The sequence below is a fragment of the Trifolium pratense genome, linkage group LG3 (assembly GCF_020283565.1).
Source record: "Trifolium pratense cultivar HEN17-A07 linkage group LG3, ARS_RC_1.1, whole genome shotgun sequence".
In the NCBI taxonomy this organism is placed as follows: domain Eukaryota; kingdom Viridiplantae; phylum Streptophyta; class Magnoliopsida; order Fabales; family Fabaceae; genus Trifolium; species Trifolium pratense.
The window spans coordinates 41,194,210-41,221,506 of record NC_060061.1 but is presented as its reverse complement, the minus strand read 5'-3'; the positions used below and the strand labels follow the sequence as shown (position 1 = coordinate 41,221,506).

The following is a 27,297-nucleotide window of genomic DNA, read 5'->3' as shown; positions in this document are numbered from 1 at the left end:
AGGGATTTCACGTAAAGCGTGGTTGAAGTTTGAAATTAGTTTTGGATCCAACGGTGGGAGATAGATCTAACTATAGAACAAACTAGAAGGAATGATGGAAAAAGTAAATAATTACGAGGGAAAAAACAAAATTTACTATAGTACGTTTTTGACATTTCCTTTTTTACTGAGCGTATTGTGTTGCATTAAATTACTGGAAATGGCAATTTAAATTTTGAGATTGTGGTTTATAGTAGTAATTTAAAATTAAGTTTATACAAAACAGCTTATATAAATAAATAAATTTTTATATATTATTATAAGTTTGTCAAAGCTAATTTATGATAAAATAGCTTATAAAAATATAATTTTATCAAATAGACTGGATGGGTCAAACTGGCCCGACCCAATTATTATTGATGTGCATTATCAAGCCTGCCTCGGACCACGTGGGTTAATGAGTCAGTCCGACCTATTTCATTTTATTTTATTTTATTTGTTTTGTTTATTCAATCTTTATTTATATAATTTTTGTGTATTAGTTCTTCATAATTATAAATTATATAGAGATATTTTTTTATGTAAGTGTAAATCATTTTTAGATCAACGCTAGATATTAATTAAACTCTAATTTTACGTAAACATACCACCTTTTTAATTATGCTTACACATTTAAATATTTTTTTTATAATATTTATCAATTAGATGAAATATTTTATATTTTTATTGATATTATTTTTTACAAAAAAAAGATATAAATGTGTTTATAATGAGTCACCCTGAAGTCCAATGGGCTAGCCCGTCCATCTCAATTGCATTTGAATCCTACTTCTCGCACCCCCCGAGAATCATGGCAACCCACTGAAAATCTCATTTTGCCCCTCTCGTTATTTGGGATGCGAGTGTGTAAATAGCAAAAATTGGGGCGGGGGGAGAGTTCGCTTTCTAGATAGCAAACTGCAGTTGAGTTTGCTCTCTAACTCCAAATTGAGTTCGCTTTCTAGGATGCGAACCTTATAAAAATCAAATTTTTTTTGTCCTTTTCACCCTTCTCTCATCTCCCATGAAATAACTTTGAAAGAAACACAGTTTGCAAGTTAAAGTGTGAACCATTCATTCGCCTAATTTTTTATTTTCTGTCAAACTTATCAACTCTTGTAGCCTTGATACATGTCTATCGAAAGTATAAATGTAAACTTGGTCATATGAAATAAAGTAACAATTCAGGATAATTATATTTACGATTTGTGTGTGTGTGTGATTGTTCGATAATGTCACAACCGCTAAGTGACAAATTAAAATATGATATAAGAAATGACCACATTTTTATAAGGCACACTAAGTTGAGTTCGCATTCTAAATAGTGAAACCAAAACTGTTCGCACTCTACAAAGCGAGTGACAATATTTTATATTCAAACGCGACGTCTGCGATACCCGTGAATGAAAAAATTATGAAAAAAAGAATTTGATTTCTAGATAGCAAACTCCAGCTGAGATCCCTTTTTAGATAGCAAACTCCAGCTGAGTTCGCTTTCTAGATAGCAAACTGCAGTCGAGTTCGCTTTCTATATAGCAAACTGCAAACTGAGTTCGCTTTCTAGAATGTGAATTCCTTTTTTCATGATTTTTTTCATTCCAGGGGGTGGATATGTTGGGTTTGAGCTAAAAATATTGTCACTCGCTACTTGGAATGTGAAAAAGTGCTCGCATCCTAGAAAGTGAGAGGGTTAGTTTGGTCATTTCAAGGAGTGACTAGGAGAATCCAGCAGATACGAAAAGATGATTTCATTGCATTTTGTACTATGTTTTTGAAACCCGATCCATCTATAACCGTGGACTAATGAGCCAACCCATCCGCCCGACTCAATTTTTGTGGTTCTATCTTTGGTAGGCACTTTTCAGTTTTCATCCTCACATTACATTTGTTATTGTTAATGGAGGTTGCTTGTTTACTAAAAAGAAGGTCAATTCTAACGTGCACAAGTGATGCATATGGTGCATGGTGCACAAGTTAATATTATTATAATGAATACAAATTTTACAAAATTCACCGTTAGATTGATAGTTTATACAATATAGATCATCCATGTCAAATTTTAAAGAAATTGAAAATCATATGATATGTTATTGAGACCCATCAAAATTAATGGTTTATGAGTTTTTATTAAATACTGTTAATTTTGATGGATCTCAATGACATATCATATGATTTTTAATTTCTTTAAAATTTGACATAAATGATCTATATGATACAAACTTTTAATCTAACGATGGATTTTGTAAAATTCATATTCAATATTATTAACTTGTACATCATAAAAGATATGATGCACTTGTTCATATTAGCCAAATCTCAAAAGAATTAGATAGTTGTTTTGTTTCTATTGTAAGTTGTTGGTAGAAAGTCTTGAAACAAATCACTTAACAAAAGAAGGTTTCATTGTCAAAAAAAAAAAAACAAAAGAAGGTTTTCAAAGATTGGGCTCATCTTAGGATTAGGCTTAAAAAACGCGAATCAAGTGGTGCACACGTGGCTTTTATGAGTGAGTTGATTGACTTACAAATAAGATTTAAAAAATATATCAATTGATAAAAATCTTCAAGAAAAAGAAAAAGAACAATGGAAGAATATTTTAGTTAGAATAATTTATATTGTTAGGTATCTTGTTGAACAAAATTTAGTTTTTTTGGGGAATATATAATAGGATGAATTATATATATTTATAATTATATGACTTATAAATTCGTCAAAAAATTAAAATTACAATTAAAAAAAAAAGGGTTCCAAATTCAGAATTTCGATAGAGCACCCAAAACCTTGGGAATAATTATTGGACAAACTTTACTTAAATCACAACTAAACTCTTGATTAACGGGGCAAAAAAAACTTTCACTATTTCTCCATTTCTTTAAAACCAAACAATGTATCAAATATACTCTATTTTTCGCATACTTCTTTCACTCCTTGACACATCTTCATCACTTCTCAATCTCTCTTTACAACTAAACAAATCGTAAATGTAAAATCTTACCGTGAAAATACTCCCTCAAATCTTAGATATAAAGACAAATTTAAACACAAAAATTATGTATATGATTTAAATTTTATACCGTATACATAAACTTTAATTGACGTAATATTGCTGTTGTCTGGACAGTGGATACCATAAAAGCTTAAACCATATGTATGCTGACTGGACAGTGGACACCATAAAACTTAACACAGTCTGGTATTCTAGACATTGTGACCGTTAGCGCAACAATCGGGGGAGACACACCACTTGTCCACCCAAAACCTTAAGGTAATAGGTGAGTGAGTTCTCTCACTTATAAATGCTCAAGTCACCACATTCCTATCCAATGTGGGACAAACTCACACTTGCTATATTCTCAACAGTGACATATGAATCATGCAGTATGAGTGCATGGCATAGATCACAAGATGAATACTAAGAAGGATGGTGTCTAATGATATCAAAGGTCCTCAATGTGAGCATGGAAAATCATACATAGTACATGCATAAAATTCTCCTTGCACGGCACAAAAAGAGAAAAAAGTGTTACCTTGATTTCTTCCATAAAATATGAAAAAGGTAGATATATCAGGAAAAAGTGAGACAGTGACCTTCATAATTTCACATCTAAAAGAAACATATTTTCAAATGGGACCCTTAGGATACGCACTAAACAAACAAAAGAAAAACCTTGTAACCTACAAAGTAAGTCCTAGTACATTCTTAGATAAACTCAATATTCATAAGTCACAACAAAACAATGTGACACTATTTAAATATTTCCATCATTCAAGTTACCATCACAAAACATAAAAATAGTAGATTCATGATGGCAGGGACATCATAAAAGAGAAGGTACAAATATTGTTCAAATTTATGAAATGAAACTTTTTACATCTTCATTACACTTACAAAAGCATACAGAATTCATTCATGATTGTGTATGAAACTTCCTTCAATTACTACAATATCAACAGATTACATTCCACAATGACCTTCAGAAGTTTACCTATTATTGTTGTTGTTTCGCAGCAATATCGCTATTATTTCGGAGAATTCGGGGCGTTTCGAAGGAGTGTTGTTCCAGCATTTTGTCATTAGAGATTTTAGAATCTGTGGACAGTCCTTTGGGATCTCAGGTCTAAGGCCACAAGCTGCAATGCCTACTGCTGCCTGCACAGGTGAATATGCAGTATAGGCTGCTTCACCGGATACCATCTCCCAAATTACCATGCCAAAACTATAAACATTGCTCATCCATGTCTCTGTGACACTTTCAGGGTCGCCGGCGATTATCTGTTTTCAACCAAAACGAGGAATGAAAAACAAGTCAGCTATGGTACGAAAGCTTTCAAAAAGCTTTAAGGCATGCGGGGTCCATTTGGAATCAATTCAGGTGTAATTGGCATCATACAAGTTACAGCCACACTGGTTTGTGTAATGATATGCAGTAGTGAAAGCAGAAAAATAAAATAACAATTATCACATGCTAGGCATGCTAAAACAATGATGCCGAGACAAGTGTCATAAAGCTTTTTTTTAAGTGTTTCACATGGAACAGATCTAAGCAACATTCTTTAAGCCAATAAGTTGGTACTGGTAGCAATCTTGTTGTGGTTAAGTGTGTTTTTCAGGTTATGGCTAGACAAACTTATCACAAATCTGATTGAGATACGTTTTGATTAAACAGTCATTTTGATCCTTAAATGTGAGGCGGTGTCACAATAGTCCTAAATGTATCAAAATCACAAAATATACATTAATGTGTCTTTTGTTAGTCACTTTGGTCCTTGAACTTGTCTTATATCAGTTGGTTTAGTCCTCAAATATTTCTTTCGATAATCAATTAGTCCATAATAAAATTACTAACAAATTAAAAGACACATTTAGGGTTGTTTTTGAAACTTTGATACATTCAAAGACTATAGTGACATCCGACACACATTTATCGATCAAATTGACTATTTACTCGACTCTCGATATAATTTTCTAGGAATAGTAGATTTACTGGAGCAGCAGCTTAAAAGCCTAAAATACATTCCAAATTTGCATTTATTGTATCTTTCCTAAATGCTATGGGGGCTTTAAGTTAGGATTCTAAGTTTCAAAGTGAATTCTTTAGTTTTAATTTTCTGTCAAAAGAACATTGTAGGAATTAGGAAGCATATATGGAAGATGCAAAACAGAATTAAAAATGAATTAATATTTAAAATGGATGAATAATGACACAATAGCACAAGTGCGGTTAGAATCGTACCTCCGGAGCTAGCCACCGGTAACCATCGGTTTCATAGTCCATTGCTTCTTGGTTGCTCTTGCAGGCAGTGACTATACCTAAATCTCCCAAGCAAGCACTCCCATGTTTATCCAACATAATCCTCTGAGTATTAAGGTCTCTATACGCAACACCATGATCGTTCATAAACTTGATCCCCTCAGCCACATCAACTGCAATTCTTATAATATCCTTGCTCTGAAGTTTCTTGTTCTTTGAAATCAAGTCATGAACAGATCCACCTTCCATGAATTTCGTCAATACGCATAACCCGTGATTGTCATCTACACAAACACCACAAAACTGCAGAATATTTTTATGTCCGCACGTCATCAGTTCTAGCATATCTTTCCTGAGCACAAACTCATACGAGTTCCCTTTGTCGCACCCTCTGAGCTTCTCAATGCCAACTTTTTTCCCCATGTAGGCACCTTTATACGAATTGTGTCCAATCTGGTCCGAGAACTCAAGACTATCTGAGTTTAACAGCCATTTTTGCATCTCATCGGCATCTGTCAGAATAGTCTGCCACTCATCTACCGATACATGAAACACTGAATTAGGCAACGGCATTTCGAGATGAATCTTTTGGCTCAAACTCTCAAATCCGTTTCCGCAGTATACACCGCTACAATTCTCTTCAATCTCTCCAAATTCTCTCCCCTTGAAATTCTCCTCTTGACATCCACAAAGCCCAAAGGGAAGCTTCACAACACTGGCTTTAGGCTTCTTCATGGCAAACTTGAGAGCACTTTCAACTCGGGTCCTTACCAACTTATCTTGTCCGACTCCAGAGAGAACAAGTAGAAGTACAATTCCAAGGGTGAGACCTTTCTTCTCAAAGATCTGAATCTTCTTGCAGCAAATGGAGGAACTATCCAATGCACTCGACATTGCAGGCCATGAAATTGGAGAGTTGCAAGCAAATGTCAACTTGAACAAAGACCCTTGAAGCTGCATTTCACCGTCACACTCTTCTTCAATCAAAATTGCAGCCTGCGAATCTTCCAAAGTTTGCTCAATCAGCTTGATGTGAAGAAACACGTCTTTAACATCAAAACCAGCCTGAGAATAACTGCCCAAACATTTAAAACCAAAACAAAGATGCAAACTTTAGTACAAATAAAACAGTGCTAATGAATCTTCACATTGCAATCAAATTCAGATCAGAACATAACCCAAATTGAAAAATAAAAAAATTATCTTCAGAACAACATTAAACACAACAAAAACTAGTGCAATTGAATCTTCACATTGAAATTCACTAAATCACATTCAAATTGAAACACTTGCTTGATACAAACTTCAAAAGCAAACCCATTTCCCAAATTTATTAAAAGCCTAAAAACAAAGCAAGACCCATTACTGAAACAACCTTAAACAAAACAAAACAAAACAAAAACATTGCAACCGAATCTTCAGATTGGATCAAAGCCCAAGTAAAAAAATGCAAAATTTATAAGAAAAAAACAAAACCCATCACAAAAACAAACACTATAACAAAAACCAAAGATCAAAATTGGTAATGAGATTCATACCTAGGAGGCAAGGAATCATAGTGCTTGCGAATATTGGACATGAGCTTCTCAGGAAGTTGACTACCAGGATAAAGCTGAGTAAGATTTCTCACAACAGTTCCCCAAACAAGGTTATTGTTACTACTCCGACAAGTGTTGTTGTTGTCGGGTTTGGAAGAATCAAGATTAAGGTTAATGTTGAGAGTGTTTTTGAGTGAAGCAATAGCTTCAGAAACATTACGGGTGAGTTTGTTAAACTTCTTGTGAATGATTGAAGAGTCTTTGTTGTTGGGTTGTGAAGATGGGTTTGTTTCCATTAGAACTTGTTCTACCATGTCTTCTTCATCGTTGTTGTTGTGGTTGTTGTTGTTGCCTCGTCTTGACCAACATTCCAATGCTGAAGCCATTGATGTTGCTGTTTGAAGTGAATGCGAGTGAGTGATTTGGGAAGAAGGAGGAGGAAATGGTGGTTGTTGTGGTGGTGGTTATGGAAACGGTGGTTGTTTCAGATTTCTGAGCTTTGCCATAGTTTTGTTCTGACAAAAGAGTGTGAGAAATGTTAAGTCATAAGTGAAGACTCTTGTTTTTTGACTTTTTTCTATTTCAGTTTTCACACATTAATAATTTTCTAATACAAAAATATTCTCTATTTCACACATTTATCAAAAAAAATAATTCTAAATTTATAATACAAAAATATTAACTAATTAATTTAGCGATAGTTTGGATCACCTTCGTTTTGCCGCCACCGATCGTTTGTAGGTTTACCGAAACAAAGTTATCGGTAGCTATAAAATAGAGCTTCTAGGTTGTTGTGATTTTTATAAATGTGTTGCACATCTAAACGGATACTTGATAATAAACATAAAAACTATCTTCTACTTCAAGAAAACAGAAAACACTTACTTGGATTGGATTCTCTACAGCGGCAACATTGATTTAGTCATCGTAAAGTTGTTATTGAATTTTATTTTAAATTATTTAAATTATTTTTTCTTATAAATTTGATAGGATGGTGATTATTGTACTAATGAAGTTGTTGTAAATGATTTAGTTTTGAAAATTTTATTCATTCTAAAATACATTTTTATGAGTAGATTATGTATCTCTTAATATATAGGGGTTCCTATCAAATTCCTCTATGAGAGTTGAATCCTCTCATATGAATGCTCCTCTCTACAAGAACAAAAATGAGACTAAAATGAAGAGAAAATAAGTACATGAGACTAAAAAGATAGATATGCATATCGAAAGATAACATTTTGTTAGGGTGGGATATAAACCCCTCCTCTACAATCTACATGTTCTTACTTGGTATGAAGTTTCATCGTGATTTAGGCAATCAAGCCTCATCCTATAAGTGTTAGTTTTGGTGGTTTGATGCGCAATTAAGTTGAAAAATGGATTGAGTTTCTCGAGATCTTATAGAGTTGCTTCGAATTTCCACACCGAGTTGATGTACATTGCGTGTACTTGTCACAAACAAAAGTACATTGCGTGTAAAAAAAAATTGGAAAAGACATTGCGTGTAATTAATAACTTATTAGACGGTATGGAGAACTCGAACATATGTCATTCGCAATATTTATGATCAATTAAGAGACTTGTTTGTAATTTTATAAAATTCGTTTGGTTAGCCCAAAAAAAAATCATTACAATTCTTAAAATTAATCATTCAAGAGGTAATTCAACTTCGTGTAAAAATCATGACCTCCTTTGACTTGAGGGTTAGGGCGTTAATCAGGGGCGGTGTAACAGTATGGGCCCCCTTTTCTACGTATTTAGTAAGCGATTTCGGCATTGTACCTCACGATCTTTTTTACTCCCCTCTCTGTAGAGAAGATCGTGATGTGCGATGTCGGGATTGCCTAGCTCAATTGGTAGTGAGAATGAATTGAACATGTACTTGAACCCATGATATGTGGTTCGATTTACACGGAAGGCAAAAACTCTACTAGATAGGGGGTAGAGAAGATCGTGAGATACAACGTCAAGATTGCCTCCTAAATACGTAGAAAAGGGGTCGGTTGTAACAGGTGGTGCTGTGTGTAAGTGAGGGGAGTAGGTGCACCCCTTGGAATTTTAAATTTTTTATCAATATCCCTCTCTGTTGTTTGCACTTTGCACCCACTGATTTTTTTTTTTCTTTCTCCACTTACTCAAGATCCAAAATTAAATCCTCTCGAACAAAGCATCAAACCCAATACGTACGTAAAATAGTGATAAATCAAGAGTCCGAGCACCGCTACCCGTTAATTGGACATCAAAGACCAAAATTACAATAAGTTAGACCAAATATACTTGATTATGAGTTGCTTAAAACACCAACATGTTCATTTTTTTTTTTACTCAAAAACAACAATATTCATTCATTCTTTTAAACTCAAAGGAAATACATCAATTGAAATCATTACATATTCAATTTCCCTAAAAATTAATAAGGATGAATCTGTAAACAGACTCACAGCATCCGAGTTAATAGCATAAAACGGCCTAATGTCTATGACAAAGCCTACAATTAATATGACAAACTTCAAATGTCTGGAATAATCATGTCTTTAACACGTGTCATAAATTTTGTAAAAAAAAATGTGTCATAAACAAAAAAATTATAACACACATCCAAAAGTTAATATGTATTTTACTTGGTTACTACGAGTTAAATATATTTTCAGTCCCTCTAAATATATTAAATTTTATTTTTAGTCCTTCTAAAAATTTTATTCCAATTTAGGTCTCTCTAAATTGTTAGTTTTCAATTTTAGTTCCTGTTTTTTTTACAAAAGTTCACATATTATGTTAGAAACGACTTTTTTTTTAAAGATATCATTATTACGACCTTAAAATATCATTAGTTTGAAATTATAGATAAATTAACAAAAATTAAAGACTAAATAATTAAATTATTAAACTAATTGTATTTTAAGGTCTTAATAGTAATCATATGTTTACAAAAAAATCATTTAGAACGTGATATGCGAACTTTGAAAAAAAAAGCAGAAACTAAAATTGAAAATTAAAAATTTAGAGACTAAAGTTTGAAGGAAAGTTTTATAGGGATTGAAAATATTAAAATTTGATATATTTAAGGACAAAAACATATTTAACCCCAAATTTTAATAGTAAAAGCTTTAAGTGTTCAAAGCTCAATATATATCAAGTAAAAAATTGTTCATTATACAATATCATATAGTTCATTGTTCAACAACAAAAATATAACGGTAAAAAAAAACAACAAAAATATATAGAATTTAATTCATATAGACATATGGTGTAAAACTTTTTTATACATGCAATATTCAACCAAATCACAACATGTAAATACTTTGTTGAGATATTTTATTATACATGCATTCAATCAAATTACGACATGTAGATACTTTGTTGAGATATTATAGGAACAAATATTTTACACCGTCGATACATGTAGATACTTTAATTGAATACACGTGTAAAAATATTTCACACCGTCGATGCATAGTAATTAATATCTTTTTAAAATTGAACTTTTTTATTCTCTATTTTAATATTTATTGCAATTTTGATCCATATTCATGTATTTTACTATTAAAGCTTGTTACTTTTGACGGGAAAAAAATGTGAATTAATTTAAAAAATCATATTTTATCTTTAAATTTAATATTATATTTATCTCTCTTATAATTGAATGAAATGAAGTTCGATAACTAAAGCAAATTTGGATAAAATTGAACCATATTCTAAATAAATGAAATGATCGCTATGCAGTGTATTCTTGGAGAATTCATGGGACCAAGGTGAAGATCGTAACTTGCTAATCGTACTTTGCCATGTGAACCTCATCAAAATCAATTTAGAAAACACAAGTAACATGCTACTAATTAAGCTAACGTGTTTGTTTGTATAAGCTGCAGATAAAGAGTGTAAGAAATTAAGCACTTTATTAAAGTTCCTTATAAGGCTATCAACAATGGTTTTGGGTTTAAACCCCAACTTTTTCACTTCCCAATACTCCACATCATTTTCTCTCTCTTCCACATACCAATTAAACTATTATTCAACTTTCACTCCTACAATGGTTTAGTTTAAACCAAATACTCTCTCTTCCAACTCACTTTCATATACCCCACATTCTTTATTTATATTATTTAATTTTGTATAATAATAATTATTATTTATATTTTTTTGAAATAATGAATATTTTTTTACATATTTAATATTATTATTCTTCTATTTTGGTTGTTCACCGGAAAATTGCTTGAACTTTGGCTATGAAATGGATGATTATTCATGTTTTGGTTGTTACATGAGTAATTGTTTTGATCCATTGCACAAATAAAAACTAGAGAAGGAAGTGTAAAAATGAGTTTTTTTTTCATGTTAAAAGTATATGAAACCATATCTCTATTTATAGAGTTTTAAAAATTATGAATTTTGGTATTAAAAAAAAAAAATATTTAAAAAAATATACTATGCAATAATTGCCCTGAAAGTATTAGAATAAATAAAAATATGCACATCCAATCAAAATATGACAAATATATATACATTTAAAAAAAAAACGAAAAAACAAAACCCACCTAGCTATTAAGCAAGTGCATCACACTTGCTGGAAGTATCCAATCTGATCGTGCCACGTGTCCATTACACTCCCTCATCTTTCCACTTTCCCACTCTCCCACTTTCTCTCTTTCTCACCTTTTCAATTTAATCCCGGTTGAATAAATTCAACCCCTCTCTCCTCCATCTCATTCAACTCCAACATTAAACTCACCATTGCATCTATTCAACTCTTATTTTGAGGTTTAATACCCACCATTGTAAGTAGTCTAACATACATTACCTTTAACACTTTTTTTCTTCTCATTTCAACTATATCATGCAATGATTCAATCAACAAAAGAAAAACTTGCCATGCAAAATGAGGAGTTCTTCAACACATTTTCTTTATGATTTAGTGAAAAAAGTGGAGATCTAGAAAATTTCAATTGTGGTGGCAGTATTTTATTTACATTTAAATTTACAGTTTAGGGCAATTGTACTTACTGATTTCCAGATTATATCGGTTAAACATACTTCAATAATTATTGGTTGTCCTCACTGATTTATTTGTCTTGGGGATTTGATATATGATTATTTTTATGTTTAGATTTGATGTGTGGTTTAAACATATGTGTTGGTAGATTTGTTAATTGTTATTAGTTAGTGTCAATGCTTATAATGACTATGAGGGGAAATCTTCGCTTTCTAATCACAAGGTGACAATCTTTAATTCTTTAAATCACGATGGTTAGTAATTTCCTACAACTATTGAGGCCTCAATTTTCTGTTTAGTTTCTCTATAACTTGTTATGATATATAATTCTAAGCATTATGTGAATGATGTTTGTGTCCTGCTTTTGCATCTTTAACAAGGAAAAATTTTGTCTGGCTTCTTTGAAGATTGATGTTGTGACATATCCACTTTGTTCTCCATTTTTAATGAAATTGAGGTGAGACCAAAATAAGAGCCACCAAGTTATGTTTTATTTATATATGGAATGACATAATAGAGTAACTAATTTACTTGTTTTGATATAATTTCTAGAAGACTCTGGTGAAAATGCTCATAATTTCAAGCTTTTTTTTCACCAAAGAAATGTGATCTATATTTACTTAACTATTTATTTTAGTATTCTCACTATCTATGAACATTCATCATCATTCTCACTATCTATGATCTATGTTTGGAGTGATTTTTAAAACCGTGTATATTGTTTTCATTGGTTTTTGGCGTGGTTAGAGTTGCTAATATATTCACTATAGTTTCTAATGGTTCAGTTCACATTCCGGATTGATATAGCCATACTCCACTCTAAAATCTACCACTGAACCTTACCAATACTGTTCTCCCTCTACCATAAAACAATCGTCGCGACCGCTCTTCTTTGTCGATCAATTTCTATTTGTCTCTCTTCTTCACTATTCTCTCTTTTTGACAGAGAGTGTAATTGTTCAGGCTAACATTATTTGGGGAATGGATGGACCATGACATTTGCCAAAGGAAATCATGCTTCTTTGATAAGTGAATGATAGTCTATATATTTGGCATTCTAGATGATGAGACATTAAAATGTACTATGAATTATCATGGGGCGTTGTAGAAGTATCAGCTTGGTTGCATTTCTTTGAAGTGCTAGTGCTACCATTGGAAGCTTTCTCTTTGTAAGAGGTATGCATAGTCCTACATGTGAGTATATGTGCTTTTTGGCATAGTGCTTTAATTAAGCAAACTGGTATAAGATGTACATATCAAATTGTTATCTTTTTTTAATGAATGAAATCTTCCAAATCATGTGATTAATTTTGAATTGATTCATTTGTTTACTATACGAAAGTTGGACTAAGAAAGAATATAGACGCTCATTGAGGCATTGAAGAAATAAGGATATAAAATGGGCTATGCTCATTGTAATAGTTGCAATAACATGTTTGGTGCACTTATTAATATTGTCCACTTAAGATCATTATAGAAGCATTAACATTCTTGCATTTTTAGGTTGGTTCATGGAATGAAGTGCTTAGATCAATCGACTTCTTTAGGATTGATACTTATCAATTATCATTGAGAATGCAAGCTAATGACCTACCAAGGTAGCTGATAAATTGGTTGGTTAACTCAATCATAGGGCAAGATTCACCACTTTGCATGAAATTTGTGTATTAGTGGTAGGACATGATGAATTGTAGTTTTATTGCAAAATTGTGTTAGGACATGATGAATTGTAGTTCCATTGTAAAGTGTTATCAATTTGTTTTTTTTTTTTTTGACGGGTGTTATCAATTTGTTATAAGTCACTAATTTTGTGAATAGATGGACCACTTTTTTTATGAGGGATTTATCACAATTTTCCTTAGTATGAATTATTGACAAGAACATAGAAATTAACCAATATGAGATCAATAAATTTATAGTTATTTTCAATGTATTATATGATTAAAAAAATTCAATGTAATGTATATTATTCCTAAAATTAAGAAAATAAATTAAGTATTTCAAAAATAATTATATGTTAACTAGGAAAAATATATATTATTTATGGTATTTTTTGGTGGGATGCGCGAGACCATTGCTATACAAAAGCAACACATAAGAGACCCATGTAGTGGACTCTCTCCCTCAATAAATAAATTTAATATCTTATGGACCATTGACCCACTAAAAAAAATATCAAAGGATTTAAATTTTTAAAGTTGAATATTAAATAAACTAGTAACCGACCCGTGCGATGCACGGGTTTGTAGAAAACTGCATTTATATAACAATCATGGTTGTTGCCAACCATGGATGATATGGATCAAATTATGCTAGCAAGAAGCATATGGATATTAATCAAATTGGTAACATCATTGAACAAACAAAAAGCATTAGGGATTAAAAGTTAAATAGTAGTAATTATGGTACATGTCCTTACATTCATCACCAAAATGGTCCTTAAAAGAGTATGACCTTGATATTGAGATCCACTAATGGCAAAAAGGATGGAAATTAAATATTGTTTGGTACATTATAGCATAAGTTACAAAACAGATAGAGGAGTTAGAGTTGAAGGATAGCTAGAGAGAGATCTAGAGCATATAATAGTACTGATTTTGGTAGAATTTCTTCCGATTGCTGGATGTTGACGGAGCATGCAGGGTAGTTTTAACACCAATGAAAGGGGATAGCTTAAAGTAGATAGTCCTATTGTTAGATGACTTAGTAACACCGAATTTAACAACTACACCCTCGGACAGTTTATGTACCTTGCAAACATCTCCCCATTGTCCTGAAATTTTGCAGCTGATATAAGGGCCATTGTCAAACTTCAAATCACAGTGATCCCAGGTGTTACCAAGCCAGTCAATTAATCTGAGTTTAGTCTCTTCATTAGGGAGTGCATTTTGACAGAAACCTCTCCAATAGATTGTCTGTTGAATAATTAAACAACACAACATTTAGTAATGAATACAAAGTATTAAAGATATTGTAGCATGAGAAATGAAACATACCAAAGTCCCAGTCTCAACATCAGGAGCAGTGAGGGTTTTTTCAAGACTGTGGGTAAAAACTTTTGGAAGGACAAAGTAGGGAATAGGTCCATTTGAAGTTGCTTCTAGGAAAGGTTTTTCCAACACAAGTTTATATGGGGGAGTCCTATGAGGATAGGTGATTTCCACACCAGTAATGTATGGTACCCGAATAAAGAAGACAAAAGGACTGATGAACAAAAGAGTAATCCAAGCGCCGGCATTGATGTTATAGAAATCTTTCAATCGAGACCAGCCATGAGTGAAATAAATCTGTGAATTGTTCTTTTTGAATACAGCTACTTGGATTTGATTTTCGTTAATGTCCTGTAAAAGAACTGTATCACCAATGTACTGACCAATGACGCTTGCATATATTTCCGGTAGTTTTCCTCGATTCTACATAATAAGCATAACATTAGACCATTTCAGCTTATCATTAAATATATTGTAGCAATGATGTGAGTGTATATCCACTCTACATAATAATCATAATATCAGGAGCAATGAAATGGAAAGATGGTGAAATGATCAAGAAAACAAAACAGGTAGGCCAAGCTAGATTGGCCTGGATTGATTGAAACTGAAAATACTAATTGTGAGTTCACCCAAGTCTAGCAATTAAAAATGACAGCAAAGTTGTCAATCTATTATTGAAAGAGGAATAATAGAAAGGAAATTGGAATCAATAATTTTGATAGCAAAGTTGTCAATCTATTATTTCAATTGAACTGACAAAAAAAAAAAACTAATTGAGTGAAAACAAAGATATTCTTTACCAATAGTCACACTTCTTGTTATAAGAAGCACGGGGATTAAGGAAGATCATATCAAACCTTACAATAACAAAAAAAATAACTTGAGTCAGGATATGCATTGCAACTTTCAAAACTATAAGAAACAATACACTACACCACATAAGAAATATCAATACTCTCTCATCCTCTCTAAAAGGTATTTACAACAAAAGTAAAGCAAAGGATTAGGTACCAAGGTGGCTATTTTACATTCGATAATGGACTATCAAAAAATAAAAAATTAGGTCCAAGCAAAAACAAAACAGAAACAAATATTAGATTTAAAGAATATCAGTTGTGTAGCACATACTTTCTTGTTATTAACCTCTTCGCATCAAAAAGATTGTGGTCGCGAGTTTTCACCACTTACAAAAAATGACAATGATTGCATGAAAATTTGAAGACTCATTGAAAGCATAAGAAGCCGAGTGATCAGAAAGAAGACAACGATTGCATGAAAAATTAAAGCAAAAGTAAATTATACAAAATTTGGAATGCAAAATATATAACACCAAAACTTATAAACTTCACATATACTTTCTCTGGAAGTTTCTCTAAGCATCATAATACTTTTCAAAGTAGGTTGGTTACACATGAATATTATCCAACTTTCCTCCCTAAGTGAAAGAATTTTTTAGAAGTATCAATTTGCACAATGAGAGTTTTGAAACAATGAAAACTAAAAATCCATCATACATAGGAGAATGATAAGGAGTGTAATAAGTCACTCCACAATACACTGCCATATCACAACAATAATGGATAAGCAAGCAACCATGAAGGATAGACCAAAGAGGACTATAAAGTAAGTGTTTTTCATTTTCTTCAGGCAAGTATACGGTCATAGCAGAATTGAGCAAGGGAGGAAATTTTCAAAAGATAAATTTATGAAAACAAAAAATGTTAATGGTTCATCTAAAACTGGACTGATCACATCATAATCAGTAGGCTCAAGTTGCTTATACAGCCAGTTTTCAGCAACTAACAAATAGGTCTTGTATGTAATGTGACAACAACCATTAAACTTGAAAATGATATAATATACTACCAGGCATTTTTCGTACAACATACCTTAGTGAATATAATATAACAATTGAATCTAAAAGAGACAAATTAGACATCTATCTTCCAAAAAGTTCATTTGTAACATTTTTTATTGTAGTTCAAGGGCAAAGGAAATGACACGTCCTTGGAAAAAATTCATCATTGCAATTGTTGAATGTATAACTAAGACATAATTTTTTTTTTTAAACTCAACAAAAACATAAAGATATAAGAGCCACTTATAACAAATTCATCCTCTGCATGAGTTTCAAGCTCAAGCTTCATGAGTTTCAAGCTCAAGGCAGTTCCGTCTTGTCAAGGTTATTGTGCACACATGCATATGACAAATTACTACCTGTAAGCACATTAAGAACAAAATAAATGCTATCATCACCCATAGCCACTGCCAGAGCACCATTTTAATTTATAGGACCAATGTCCTTCAGGACATATTTGTTCTTCTCCCATTGCAGACATGACAGAAACCGGAATGAACATAGATTTGTAGAACCAAATATCTCAAGCATAACACATAAGAGGAGAAACCTTACAAAGAAATTCTAATAGATTAAAAGGAAGTTATAATAAATGAAACCTAGAAAAGGGATTATTAATTGGAGAAACATATGCAGAACACAAATTATTGATAAGTAGTAAAATGCAAGGTAACAAAAGCATACTTTGGGATGAGCAGGTGGTTTTCCTTTTCTTTTATCCTTCTTTAGCTCAGGCTGGTATACCATAGAAGCACCAACTGTCATACTTGTTCTCCCTCTGTTAAAAGGAATTTTCTAAAAATTAGACAAAAATTAACAAATAGATGTTTGGTTTCAGTTTTGGGTTAGGTAAACTGGTGAAATTAATTAATTTTGACATGATTGGAGATGTCCTAAAATAGAATTAATTATGTTATAGAACTTATTCTAACCTTAAGCTAGAATTTGTAGCTTTCCCTTTTACATCAACATAAACCACTTGGAATGCATAGCAAAGTTAAACAAATTATAAGTATATCCAGAAAAATGATGTCACCAAGGACAACAAAATTAAAAGGATCTACATGCATCTAAGTGATCTAAGTGTTGCATAAGAAGTAAAGAGGTAACATAAGGAAAATTATACAATATGATATATGTTCAATATGATATAGGTTCACCCCTGGCAACCAAAATTCTCACTCTTATTTTCCTTTCTAACTCTTCATTCCCTAAAGTGTAGTTGCACAGCCCCATGAGATGAGCATCAAAGTGTATGGACTACAATTAATTTAAGGAATAATTATTTGATTGATTTGGTATAAAATTGAAAATTCAACATTATTGCACATTACCGTAAATTCCAGATATGACATTGTGACCTCCAGGAGCTTGATCACCGGAAAGAACAACGCCAATCTTCAACTTCCGATGAGGAAGCGATTTGCTTGAATCTGCAGGAACCAAAGAAGCAGAAAGTTGTCCGAACAAAAATGGAAGCAGTTTTACGATCTCATCTACATGCAAAGATTGAGAGTTAGAGGGAGAGAGTAGAAAACCAGATCGAGTATAGATCGAAGAGAATGAAGATCGAGAGAGTAGAAACCTGGATTGCCGGCGGCGGAGCTTTTAGGACCGTCGATAATGGCGAACGGTGATTGAAGAAGTTGGATTGAAGAGGAAAAGGAGAGATTTCTGCCACCGCCATCTCCGGCCGGAGCACCACTGCTAGCAACTCCCTCCTCTGCCAATCTCTCTCTCTTTCTCTCTCTCTCTCTCTCTCCCTCTCTCTCTCTCTCTCTCTCGTTTTTTCACTTTCCATGTTCTGTATTTTTTTTCTGTCAAATTCCCCAAATATGAAGAAGAGAGGCAGCAGCTCCTAATGTGTATTTAGGTTTCATTTATCTGATGTCAAACTCACTGTTTGCATAAACCAGCAAACAACCCATTGTTTGCATAAACCAGGAAATTGATCATTGCATTACATCATGATGACATCATGCCATGTGACCAGCCAATTGTTGGCATAAACCATCAAATAGAATAAAACCAGAAAAATCTTATTATACTAAAGGCAAGGCTGTTTTGTCAGCCCTAAATCAATGGAAAATTGAAACCCTAATCTTCACCCAATAGTGTTTTGCCATATTTTTCTATTATCCAATAAAATTTTGACACACCTAGGTTTCCATTGATTCTAGGTTTACATGTTTACATGGCTTACTAGAAGGTTTGATGTCTATGATACTGATAAAGTGACAAATGGTAAACTAGAAACATGCATTGGGGCCAGAAGGATATATATTTCTTTTTTCTCAATTTTTTTTTCATTTGAGAAGTTTCTTTCTCTCTCTTCTCTCTTTCTCATACGCGCTCTCTCTCTCTCTTTTCTCACCATTGTTCATGATGAACAACAAGAACACCATGCATGTTCATCCCCATACCCAGATTCCGGCGAGCAACCACCGTCGCCGGAAAGTCCAATCACTTCCATCTCTTTTTTCCCTCAACCGTTCTTAATATCTCCCTGCCCTCACCATCTCGTCCTTCACCACCGCATCCACCACAACCTCCACCGCCACCTACAAATCAATCTCCGAATCAGAACGTCCTATCTGCTTCCGGTGATGCCGCCGTCATCAGAATCACGTTATTCTTCCTCTCAGGTAGGCCGAAAATCATCAACCCTAACCCCCAAATTTCAATTCCTCAAATTTTGATCTTGCATGTTTTAAATCCTCCATGAAATTGGATCTTTGTATGTCAATAAACTCAGGTGACTAGAAATTACCAGCTTAAATACAATCTAAAGTATGTCATCTGTATTCTTTGTGTTTTCAGGTCTGAATTGTGCAGAGGCAGTCAATTTTGCTCCAGCTGACTGGCTACCACACGGTTCATTTGGAGCTGATCTCTATAAGCAGTTTCACAAAACAACTGTCTTGTCTCATGAGGAGCTTCTTTGTGTAGTAGCCCAGGTTTGCACTTGATTTGAGTGTGTTGCATTTGTTGAAATAATAATATCTTGATGAAATTTAAAAAACTTAGATGGTCTGTAGTATGTATGTATTCATTATGATCACTAAAATGCGATCTTGCTATTGTTCTCTTTCTTTTGTCCAGCATTTTGTGTAGTTTTTGTTTTCACCATTTCCTTCTACAGTGCAGAAAACCTGGTACCATTTTTATGATTTATAATTATAATGAAATCATACTAGCAAACTAGACTAATGTTTTGCTATTCTATTTCTGTTGATTTAGGTTAGATTTAACAAGAAAGTAGGTTTGATGATTCAAGGTTATTATGTTTTTGAGTTTGATAAAATAGTTTATCTGCAAAATTGCACCCAATCCATTATCCAAGGTAGATTTTGGTGGTTTTTATTTTGAGGTTGGATTGTTTGTGTTGTGTGTCATGTTAGTAATTTTGTGTGTTGATATTGTATTATTAAAGTTGAAAATTTTGTGTTATTCCCCATTAAAACAGGGTTGGAGAAGTGAGATGGAGAGGAACTGGATTGGTTGTCCAACAATGATACTTAGTTCTAAGGATCCGAGACTGTATCTTCACTTGGCGCCGGAATTTGCTCACTACAAGGGAAATCACACTTATGTGCATGCGACAAGAAAAGGATATTGGCAGGTTAATTACTGCATATAATTTTTCCCATGTATAGTATTCTTTTTCGTAACCTTTTTTTGTTTTTCTTTTCAGTTTGATATGGGAGATGTAATTATTGATGGTAAATCCACCGGTATGTGTAGATTGCTATAAGTATAAATTCCAATTTATTTTCCTAATATTTCATAAATTGCTCTTAGCTTTGATTTCATTGGTTTGACGTTTTCTTATTGTCATTCAGGATATATTGTGTTGATGGCTGTGCGGCCATTGCTGACTCGGGGACTTATTTGTTGGCGGTTCGAATGGTATGAATAAATGGCCTGTAGATATAGATCGATATTTAGCTTTTTCTTTTTCTTTTTTTTTTGACAGTGGAGTTTGATAGATTGTTAGATTTGCCACTGATGAAAATTGGAAAGGAACTGTTAGATGGGATAATGACTACTCCTTTCTATTTCACTTTAAATTGTTTTCAATTTTAACATGTTATACTATATGCAGCACTATGATTGGTTCTTTAATGATACAGTGTATCTTTGTTGGGGGCTTCAAAAATTGAAAATTTGTATTCTATTGTTCAATTCCAACTCACCAAGTTTGCGAAATCCAAACCATTTGCAATTGTTTGCAATTGTAAAATTTTCGATTTTCAGTAACTGTGTTTTGTGTAATGGTACAGAACAAACGTGAACCAAAAGACTTGTGGCAGGAACCTTTGGTCCCTGCTTCTTCTTGGACACCATGTTTTGATCAGCAAAGTTGGGAACCTAATGGTATGTGTGTCTGAACTTTGAAATTTGACGATTATTATCATGATTCATGTCTGTGCATAACTACAATTACAAATAAAGAAAGGCTTATTGGTCCATTATGAGTACTCACAGTTTGCTTTCTTCTATTGCACTACTTCAATAGAGGGAAGTAATGGATACATTTTGGTTACTGCAAATGGTGGGATCAACCAACAACGGGTAGTTGTAAGTGGTCTTTGTCTGACTGATATTTTTTACGATGACGGTTTAGAATTATTTAGGATTAATTTATTTGAAAGGGAAAAAACATAACAAGTTTTGTCTTGAATGATTTTAGTGTCATTTGTGCTGATTATGAGTTGCAACAGGTTTGTAATGCTATCGTTGTTGGTTGCAGGTAGTACTAAGTTGAAAGTTGAAACTAATCTTTAAGAATATGTCATGGCAGCCATGGTTCTCAAGTAAGGATTCATCTCTTCTCCATTTTTATCTATCACTTCCTTTCTTACTATCTCAATTTTCATCAACAGTTTTCTTTTCTTCTATCCTATAACTCATATTAAACTAATGGTATGAGTGGTGTGGTTTATGAGAGTTAAGAAATTTTAGTTTCATAGAAGCCTTTAAGTAGTCTTTTCTATTATCCAGTTGCTTTCTATTTCTTGGGCTCAAAGTTTTCTTTTGCAACATCATAGTGTGTTGTAGCTAACCATCTATTTTATGCAGATAACAGGTTCACTTCTAAGTAATTTGCTAGATGTGGTTGAGGAGGTTCAGTTAGCTCGGGTAGAGATTAGAAATTTTGTCCATGCTAAGTTCATTTCTCATTCAGGTAGGCAAATTTCCTCTCTACTCTAAATGTTATACCATGTGCCAATGTCTTAAAAATCAGATGGGGGCAGTCATTGAATCGGTGAAAGATCTATTCTCAACTACATGTAACCGTTTCCGTAGGATTTAGCTGTTGAATCGAGATTTAGGCTTATTGTGTTACGTTCAGTATCTGAGAATTTGATTGAATGCATGATTTTCGTAGGCTCTGGCTTAAAGAGTGTGGAGATTTTTTGTTATTTAATTATCTATTATATTTAGGATTAGGATTTGGATGTGATAACTATTAGTTCTAAAATGACAGTGTATTAGGCATTTTTAAGTAGAATGGCAATTTCAACTTGATATGCATTATTTTGTGTATTTTATATTTGTTGTTAGTTCGTTACTTAAGATGAGTACTTTTTTGCAATTTTGTAATTTTGAAAATATTGACATGATTCTGGAACTTGGATAGAAATGCCAACAAGTTCTTCATATTAAGCAATCAAGTAGTGTTGTCCGCAAACTGGCGTGATCATCCCTTTTGAATTATTTTGAGTGGTGTTCTTTCGTATATATGTCCATCGTTTATTGAAATTGTTGATCATTTTGGATTTTATATACGGCAATTTCAGTTTGGTTTCATATTTAAGGTTTTGATTGGTTTTCTTCTGTTCTATTAACCGATTGGTGCTTATGGAAAAACCACTTAAAAGTTTGTTTTGAAAGATTAATTAATTATTCTTTTTGTTTGGGGTTGATCTTGGATAGAATCAACTCTTGTGCAGCAGACTATGTAATGTATATGCCATCATGATATAGTTTGTATGATAATTACGTTTGATATAGTTTTGGTTTGTGTTTTTTGTTCAACTTATGGTTCTTGGTTTGTGAGCTTAAACCTCTCTGCTTCTTAGATAATGAGATTGGTGCTTGTAAGTTTTGTGATTTGGTTATTAGTTTTCATTGCCATCTGGAAAATGGAGGCAGTGATAGGGATATCACTGTAGCAAATAATTAACTACTCTTCATATTCTTATAGTTTATGGTGAGAGATTTCAATGGACAATGATTAACTGCTCTTCAAATTCAGCCTTATAATATTTACATTGTTAATATTAATTCAGCCTTATGAGATTTGTTTTCAAACTTTCTGATTGTTAGTATTTTATGCATTTGCAATCCAATTTATACCTAATTATTTTATTACATTCTTTTTCATTGAATTTTTATTTTCCAGTTTTTTAATCATCATATTTGTTGTACCTCACGATTGCAGCTTTGTATATGAACTTGATAATTGGTATATTCTTTTTTACAGTTTCTTTTTATGAATGGCTTTGCAACTATTGAGAAATCGCGCCACATCGTCGACATTCAATTTGTTCTCCAATGCTATTCGCCGTTTCTCTTCTGGTATTTTCATTTCTCTTCTTTGCCACATTATTCATTCCCTCAATTCTAACATTTAGATTGTAATATGTGTATTTAAGATAAGGTAATTACACATGAATGAAAGAGAAACGAGTAAGGGAACAGACTGTGCCCATAACCCTTTTTGGATGACAAAACCAACCCTCTTAGAAACATTTAGATCAATATTCATGGTATCTTGTAGTATTGGGGGAAAGGAAATTAGGCAGCTTTGATGTTTACTTTAAGTTATGGTTCCTCATTAATGTTTTAAAACCCGAACCGGACATAGAACCGGTGAGACTGAGACCTCTGGGTCATGGTTCACATGAGTTTCACCCAATTAGAGAATGAATGCTAGAGAGTGTTGCTAGCACTCCTCTTAGGTCATTGCGTCTGACTATGCTGCTTTGTTTATGTCATTGTTTTGGCTTTGTAGCTGAGGTTTCTAACGGAATTCCCGAAGAGGCACGTGAGAGAATGTTGTATTCTGACATAAACTCACAGATTGGTAGTTGCATGCCTCTCTCTTCAATGCGAATTGGAACAATCATTCACAACATTGAGCTGAACCCGGGGCAAAGTGGAAAGCTTGTCCGAGCGGCCGGAACCAATGCAAAGATCTTGAAAGAGCCCACGTCACAGTACTGTTTAATGACACACACACACTGACATACATGTCTAATCCAAGAAGTGTCTGTACCTCATAGTGTATAGTCAAGTTTGAAGACGTCTGAACTACTCCTCACACTTACCACTTTCTTTTTACCATCCAACCCTTCTACTATTATATTTATATATATATTCATAGATATAAGACTTGAAATTGAAGGTCAAACATAATATTAGCAATACAAAATATCAAAGTTCACACTTACTTGAGTTAATTCCTTTAACTCAGCAGCCATGGATTGGTTCTCATGGCTTTCAAAAACCAATCTTGAGCCATCACTTGTATATGAGTATGGTCTTATCTTTGCACAAAATGAGCTTGAAGAAAAAGACATGAATTACTTCAACCATGAGTTTCTCCAAAGCATGGGAATCTCCATAGCTAAACACAGACACGAGATTTATGATATTTGATGTCCCCTCTCTCTATTACTTTCTATGGTGTTTGTCATATTATCTCCATCATATATTAGGAGGAGAAAGTTGCATTAGGAGACTATCCTACTAAGTTTGTTTGTTGAATTGCTCTCCCGGACATTTTTAACACATTCATTTTTTTGAAGGGCGAGTAACGAGAAAGAAGTTGGAAAGTTGTTATTAACTATTGTTGAGAGAATGTAGCAAGATTAGCAATGCCATGATGAAGGAGTGACTTGCAATGTTTTCCCTTAGCATTCTGATTTACAAGGTCAGTCCTTCGCTTCACTCCATTTTTTCTTAACTGAACATGAACCTTAAGTGTCTCATTCTTAGAAGGCTTTATTGGTTCACTAGGACATAATCCCTGCCTCAACCTTCATTTGGGAAGGAGAACATGATTACTTTTGTATGGGGAGTTTTATTTCCTAAGTTATAGTGTTTTCCAAAGTATCTTGAAAAACTATAATTCATTTTTTTATCCTATGCTTCATGTTTGCATTGATTTTGCTTGATTTTCTCTCGTATTGTTTACTTGCGACTAGATACATCACTTTTACAATGTATCTAAAAAATAATCTTTTTCTTATATATAGGAATGGAGGATGTAAAACCCAAAGCAAATCATTTTCTTCACACGATGGAGTGGAGCTGTGTATGAAAAAGAAAAGTTAAAAAAAAAAATTTCATATACCTTTTCTTTTGTAGAAGCTTTTCATATATATTTTAATATTAAAATTTTTCTACTGTATTTATTTTCTTCATTATAGAAGAAGGCCATGTATTTTCAAGGATGGACGTTTAAGTCAAACCAGTTCTCTAAGCTAGCATTTGAAAATAAATTATCAGTTGAAGAGAATTATATTATCCGACTAATTTGTAATTTGGAGATAGTTTGTATCAGAAAATCGATTACTTATTTGTACATTTCGTTTTGATTATGTAATTGGATATCTTATAATACTTAAATTGGGTTCAGAATATTGTTAATATCCTTATAATTTGCCATATACTATATAAGTAATTAGAATGTGAATGAGTTATAATTTGCCATGTGAAATTATGATCACTCCAATTTCATTTATGCAGTATTACTACTATATTTTGAATTCGTGAGATTGTGTTTAATTTTTTTTTGCAAGTTATTATTCTACTAAATTGAATATTATATATGACATTCTAAAAGATCCGTGCAATGAACGGGCCGAATAATAAGGTGGTTGTTTAATTTACCATGGTCAATAACATCCATGATTGATAACATCCATGATTGATATATAAATGGTGTTTCGCTGAACCCGTGCATCGCACGGGCAACCAACTAGTAGAGTAGAAAAAGGAACCATGGAACCCTAAAAGAAACCCAAAACCTAAAAATGAAACCCTAGAGATGGCATTTGGTGATTGGGCAACATAAAAAGATGTATGGTTTTGATTGGACAAGGATTTAGGGTTTGCATTTGGTGGTTGAAAAACCACTCATCCTTAGTATATAGAGATCACACACAATTGTATTAATTTCATTGTCATAAATTAAACATGACTTTTGGAATTAATTATGTATTTCAATCACAAACAACAACACCACCAACATGCATGAGCCACCAATATATCTTGCAAAGAATACATATTTTTTTTCGTTCTTCATATATCAAATATGACTTTTTGAGTCATTGCATGTCATGTGAAAATGAATATTTTTTTTTTGAAGGATGTGAAAATGAATATTATATGTTAGAAATACAGAGTGATTATAAATTTTTATCCCTATTACATTTATATATTATGTATCTATTATTTGACCGCATTTCTGTCATACTCCAATTTTAGTCTCTTTTTTTTATTTTTTTTTTCTCTTTTTCTCATTTTTACTTTTTTTTTTTCAATTTATCATTTTTCGAAAAAGAAAAATAGAAGATAGGTTTTTACATTCATTATATTTAAAAAGAAAAGTCCACAATTTAATTTTAAAATTTAAATTACATTTCATTAACAAACATAGTAACATAATTATTTACATTAAACGTATATTTTACATTGAGTATTTCCTATTTGTACATACTGATACATTGCAAGCTAAAAAAAATTAAGTATTAAGTCTTGCGCCTCATCTTAACACATGCACAAGTTCTATTGTTGATACACTGTGAAATTTGAAATCACATAAAAGTTTTGAGTATATGGGTTGGGAAAATTGCTTTCAAAGTAGTAGAAGTCCCCCTATGATCTTCATGTGCAGTTTTTTTCCACATCCAATAGAAGCTCTTTCAAGATATGTCTTACAAGCAAAAAATATAGTGTAAAATGTCAAATATTCTCTAAAATTTTAAAATTCGTCAAATATCCCCATAAAATTTGGAAATAGGCAAATACTTTCTGAAATTGTAAAACGACAATCAAATTGCCCCATGCTACATTTACTCCGTCTATTTTTTTAGCCTTCAAAAGCACATTATTTGAGCCTTCAACCTCCTTACAACCAAGTGAATTACAGAGAACCAAAACAGCAAAACTATCATCACTAGAATCATTCTCATCATCATTATCATTGCTTTCAAAATCATAACCAAGAGATTTTAACCACACAATAAATCAATATGAGTCATCAGATTCAAACCAGACAAAAAACACCAATCCCCAACATCATACTCTTTAACGAATTTTGAAATTTCAGAGAATATTCGACATTCCACTCAAAAAAATATATGTTTGAAGCATTGCTTGAAGTGCTCTTCCATCAATGCCTCAAAATGTTGCACCAGATATCATTATCAACTCCATTCATACAATGACATTCAAAATGAACCATATTGTCATGAGCGAACTTAAGTGAGGCAAAAAAAAAAAAAATTCAAAACAATACATAATCCAGAAAGGAAAATGTTTGATACTACGAAGCTTGTTTCAACGAAACATGAGAATGACATGTCACTCCGCTTTCTTCTTTCTTTCTTATTTATTTATTTATTTATTT

General features: G+C 32.6%; 3 protein-coding genes across 11 annotated transcripts; 1 reads left to right on the top strand and 2 right to left on the bottom strand.

Moving 5' to 3' along the window:
- Positions 1-3,726: 3,726 nt before the first annotated feature.
- On the bottom strand, positions 3,727-7,387 carry LOC123918318 (mitogen-activated protein kinase kinase kinase 13-like). The gene is made up of 3 exons (XM_045970324.1): positions 6,809-7,387; positions 5,253-6,345; positions 3,727-4,291 (listed from the first exon to the last, which is right to left on the bottom strand). The coding sequence occupies exons 1-3, from the start codon at positions 7,192-7,194 to the stop codon at positions 4,001-4,003; spliced, it is 1,770 nt and encodes a 589-aa protein (XP_045826280.1). The 5' UTR covers positions 7,195-7,387; the 3' UTR covers positions 3,727-4,000.
- Positions 7,388-14,155: 6,768 nt separating this feature from the next.
- On the bottom strand, positions 14,156-18,631 carry LOC123913964. 4 transcript variants are annotated; one of them, XM_045964907.1, is made up of 7 exons: positions 18,238-18,631; positions 17,987-18,148; positions 17,835-17,912; positions 17,585-17,630; positions 17,337-17,430; positions 14,798-15,214; positions 14,156-14,716 (listed from the first exon to the last, which is right to left on the bottom strand). In XM_045964907.1, coding segments are annotated over exons 3-7 (900 nt in total). In that variant the 5' UTR covers positions 17,836-17,912; positions 17,987-18,148; positions 18,238-18,631; the 3' UTR covers positions 14,156-14,374. The 4 variants fall into 4 exon arrangements, with proteins under 4 accessions (XP_045820863.1, XP_045820866.1, XP_045820864.1 ...); XM_045964910.1 differs by lacking the exon at positions 17,835-17,912 and having other exon boundaries at positions 18,238-18,630; XM_045964908.1 differs by lacking the exons at positions 17,585-17,630; positions 17,835-17,912 and having other exon boundaries at positions 17,337-17,447.
- Positions 18,632-18,732: 101 nt separating this feature from the next.
- Positions 18,733-25,315, top strand: LOC123913966. 6 transcript variants are annotated; one of them, XR_006811752.1, is made up of 9 exons: positions 18,976-19,297; positions 19,473-19,609; positions 20,119-20,274; positions 20,347-20,386; positions 20,495-20,561; positions 20,936-21,029; positions 21,172-21,227; positions 21,406-21,469; positions 21,735-22,316. XR_006811752.1 is itself a non-coding variant. In XM_045964911.1 (6 exons), coding segments are annotated over exons 1-6 (639 nt in total). In that variant the 5' UTR covers positions 18,956-19,059; the 3' UTR covers positions 20,937-21,006. The 6 variants fall into 6 exon arrangements, 1 of the variants encoding a protein (XP_045820867.1); XR_006811750.1 differs by adding exons at positions 23,143-24,594; positions 24,920-25,315 and having other exon boundaries at positions 18,733-19,297; positions 20,495-21,469; positions 21,735-21,840; XR_006811751.1 differs by adding exons at positions 24,470-24,594; positions 24,681-24,816 and having other exon boundaries at positions 18,733-19,297; positions 20,495-21,469; positions 21,735-23,237.
- The last annotated feature ends 1,982 nt before the right edge of the window (positions 25,316-27,297 follow it).

Excerpts from the sequence above, each read along its gene's own strand:
- LOC123918318 (XM_045970324.1), bottom strand. The coding sequence starts at position 7,194 with ATGGCTTCAGCATTGGAATGTTGGTCAAGACGAGGCAACAACAACAAC. Across the intron at positions 6,346-6,808 it reads TATGATTCCTTGCCTCCTAG|TTATTCTCAGGCTGGTTTTG; the intron begins GTATGAATCTCA and ends ATGTTTGGGCAG. Across the intron at positions 4,292-5,252 it reads ACCGGTGGCTAGCTCCGGAG|ATAATCGCCGGCGACCCTGA; the intron begins GTACGATTCTAA and ends GGTTGAAAACAG.
- LOC123913964 (XM_045964907.1), bottom strand. Across the intron at positions 17,431-17,584 it reads GCTACAAATTCTAGCTTAAG|AGGGAGAACAAGTATGACAG; the intron begins GTTAGAATAAGT and ends TCCTTTTAACAG. Across the intron at positions 15,215-17,336 it reads AACCACCTGCTCATCCCAAA|AATCGAGGAAAACTACCGGA; the intron begins GTATGCTTTTGT and ends CTTATTATGTAG.
- LOC123913966 (XM_045964911.1), top strand. The coding sequence starts at position 19,060 with ATGTTCATCCCCATACCCAGATTCCGGCGAGCAACCACCGTCGCCGGA. Across the intron at positions 19,610-20,118 it reads TTCTTTGTGTAGTAGCCCAG|GGTTGGAGAAGTGAGATGGA; the intron begins GTTTGCACTTGA and ends CCATTAAAACAG. Across the intron at positions 20,387-20,494 it reads TATTGATGGTAAATCCACCG|GATATATTGTGTTGATGGCT; the intron begins GTATGTGTAGAT and ends ATTGTCATTCAG.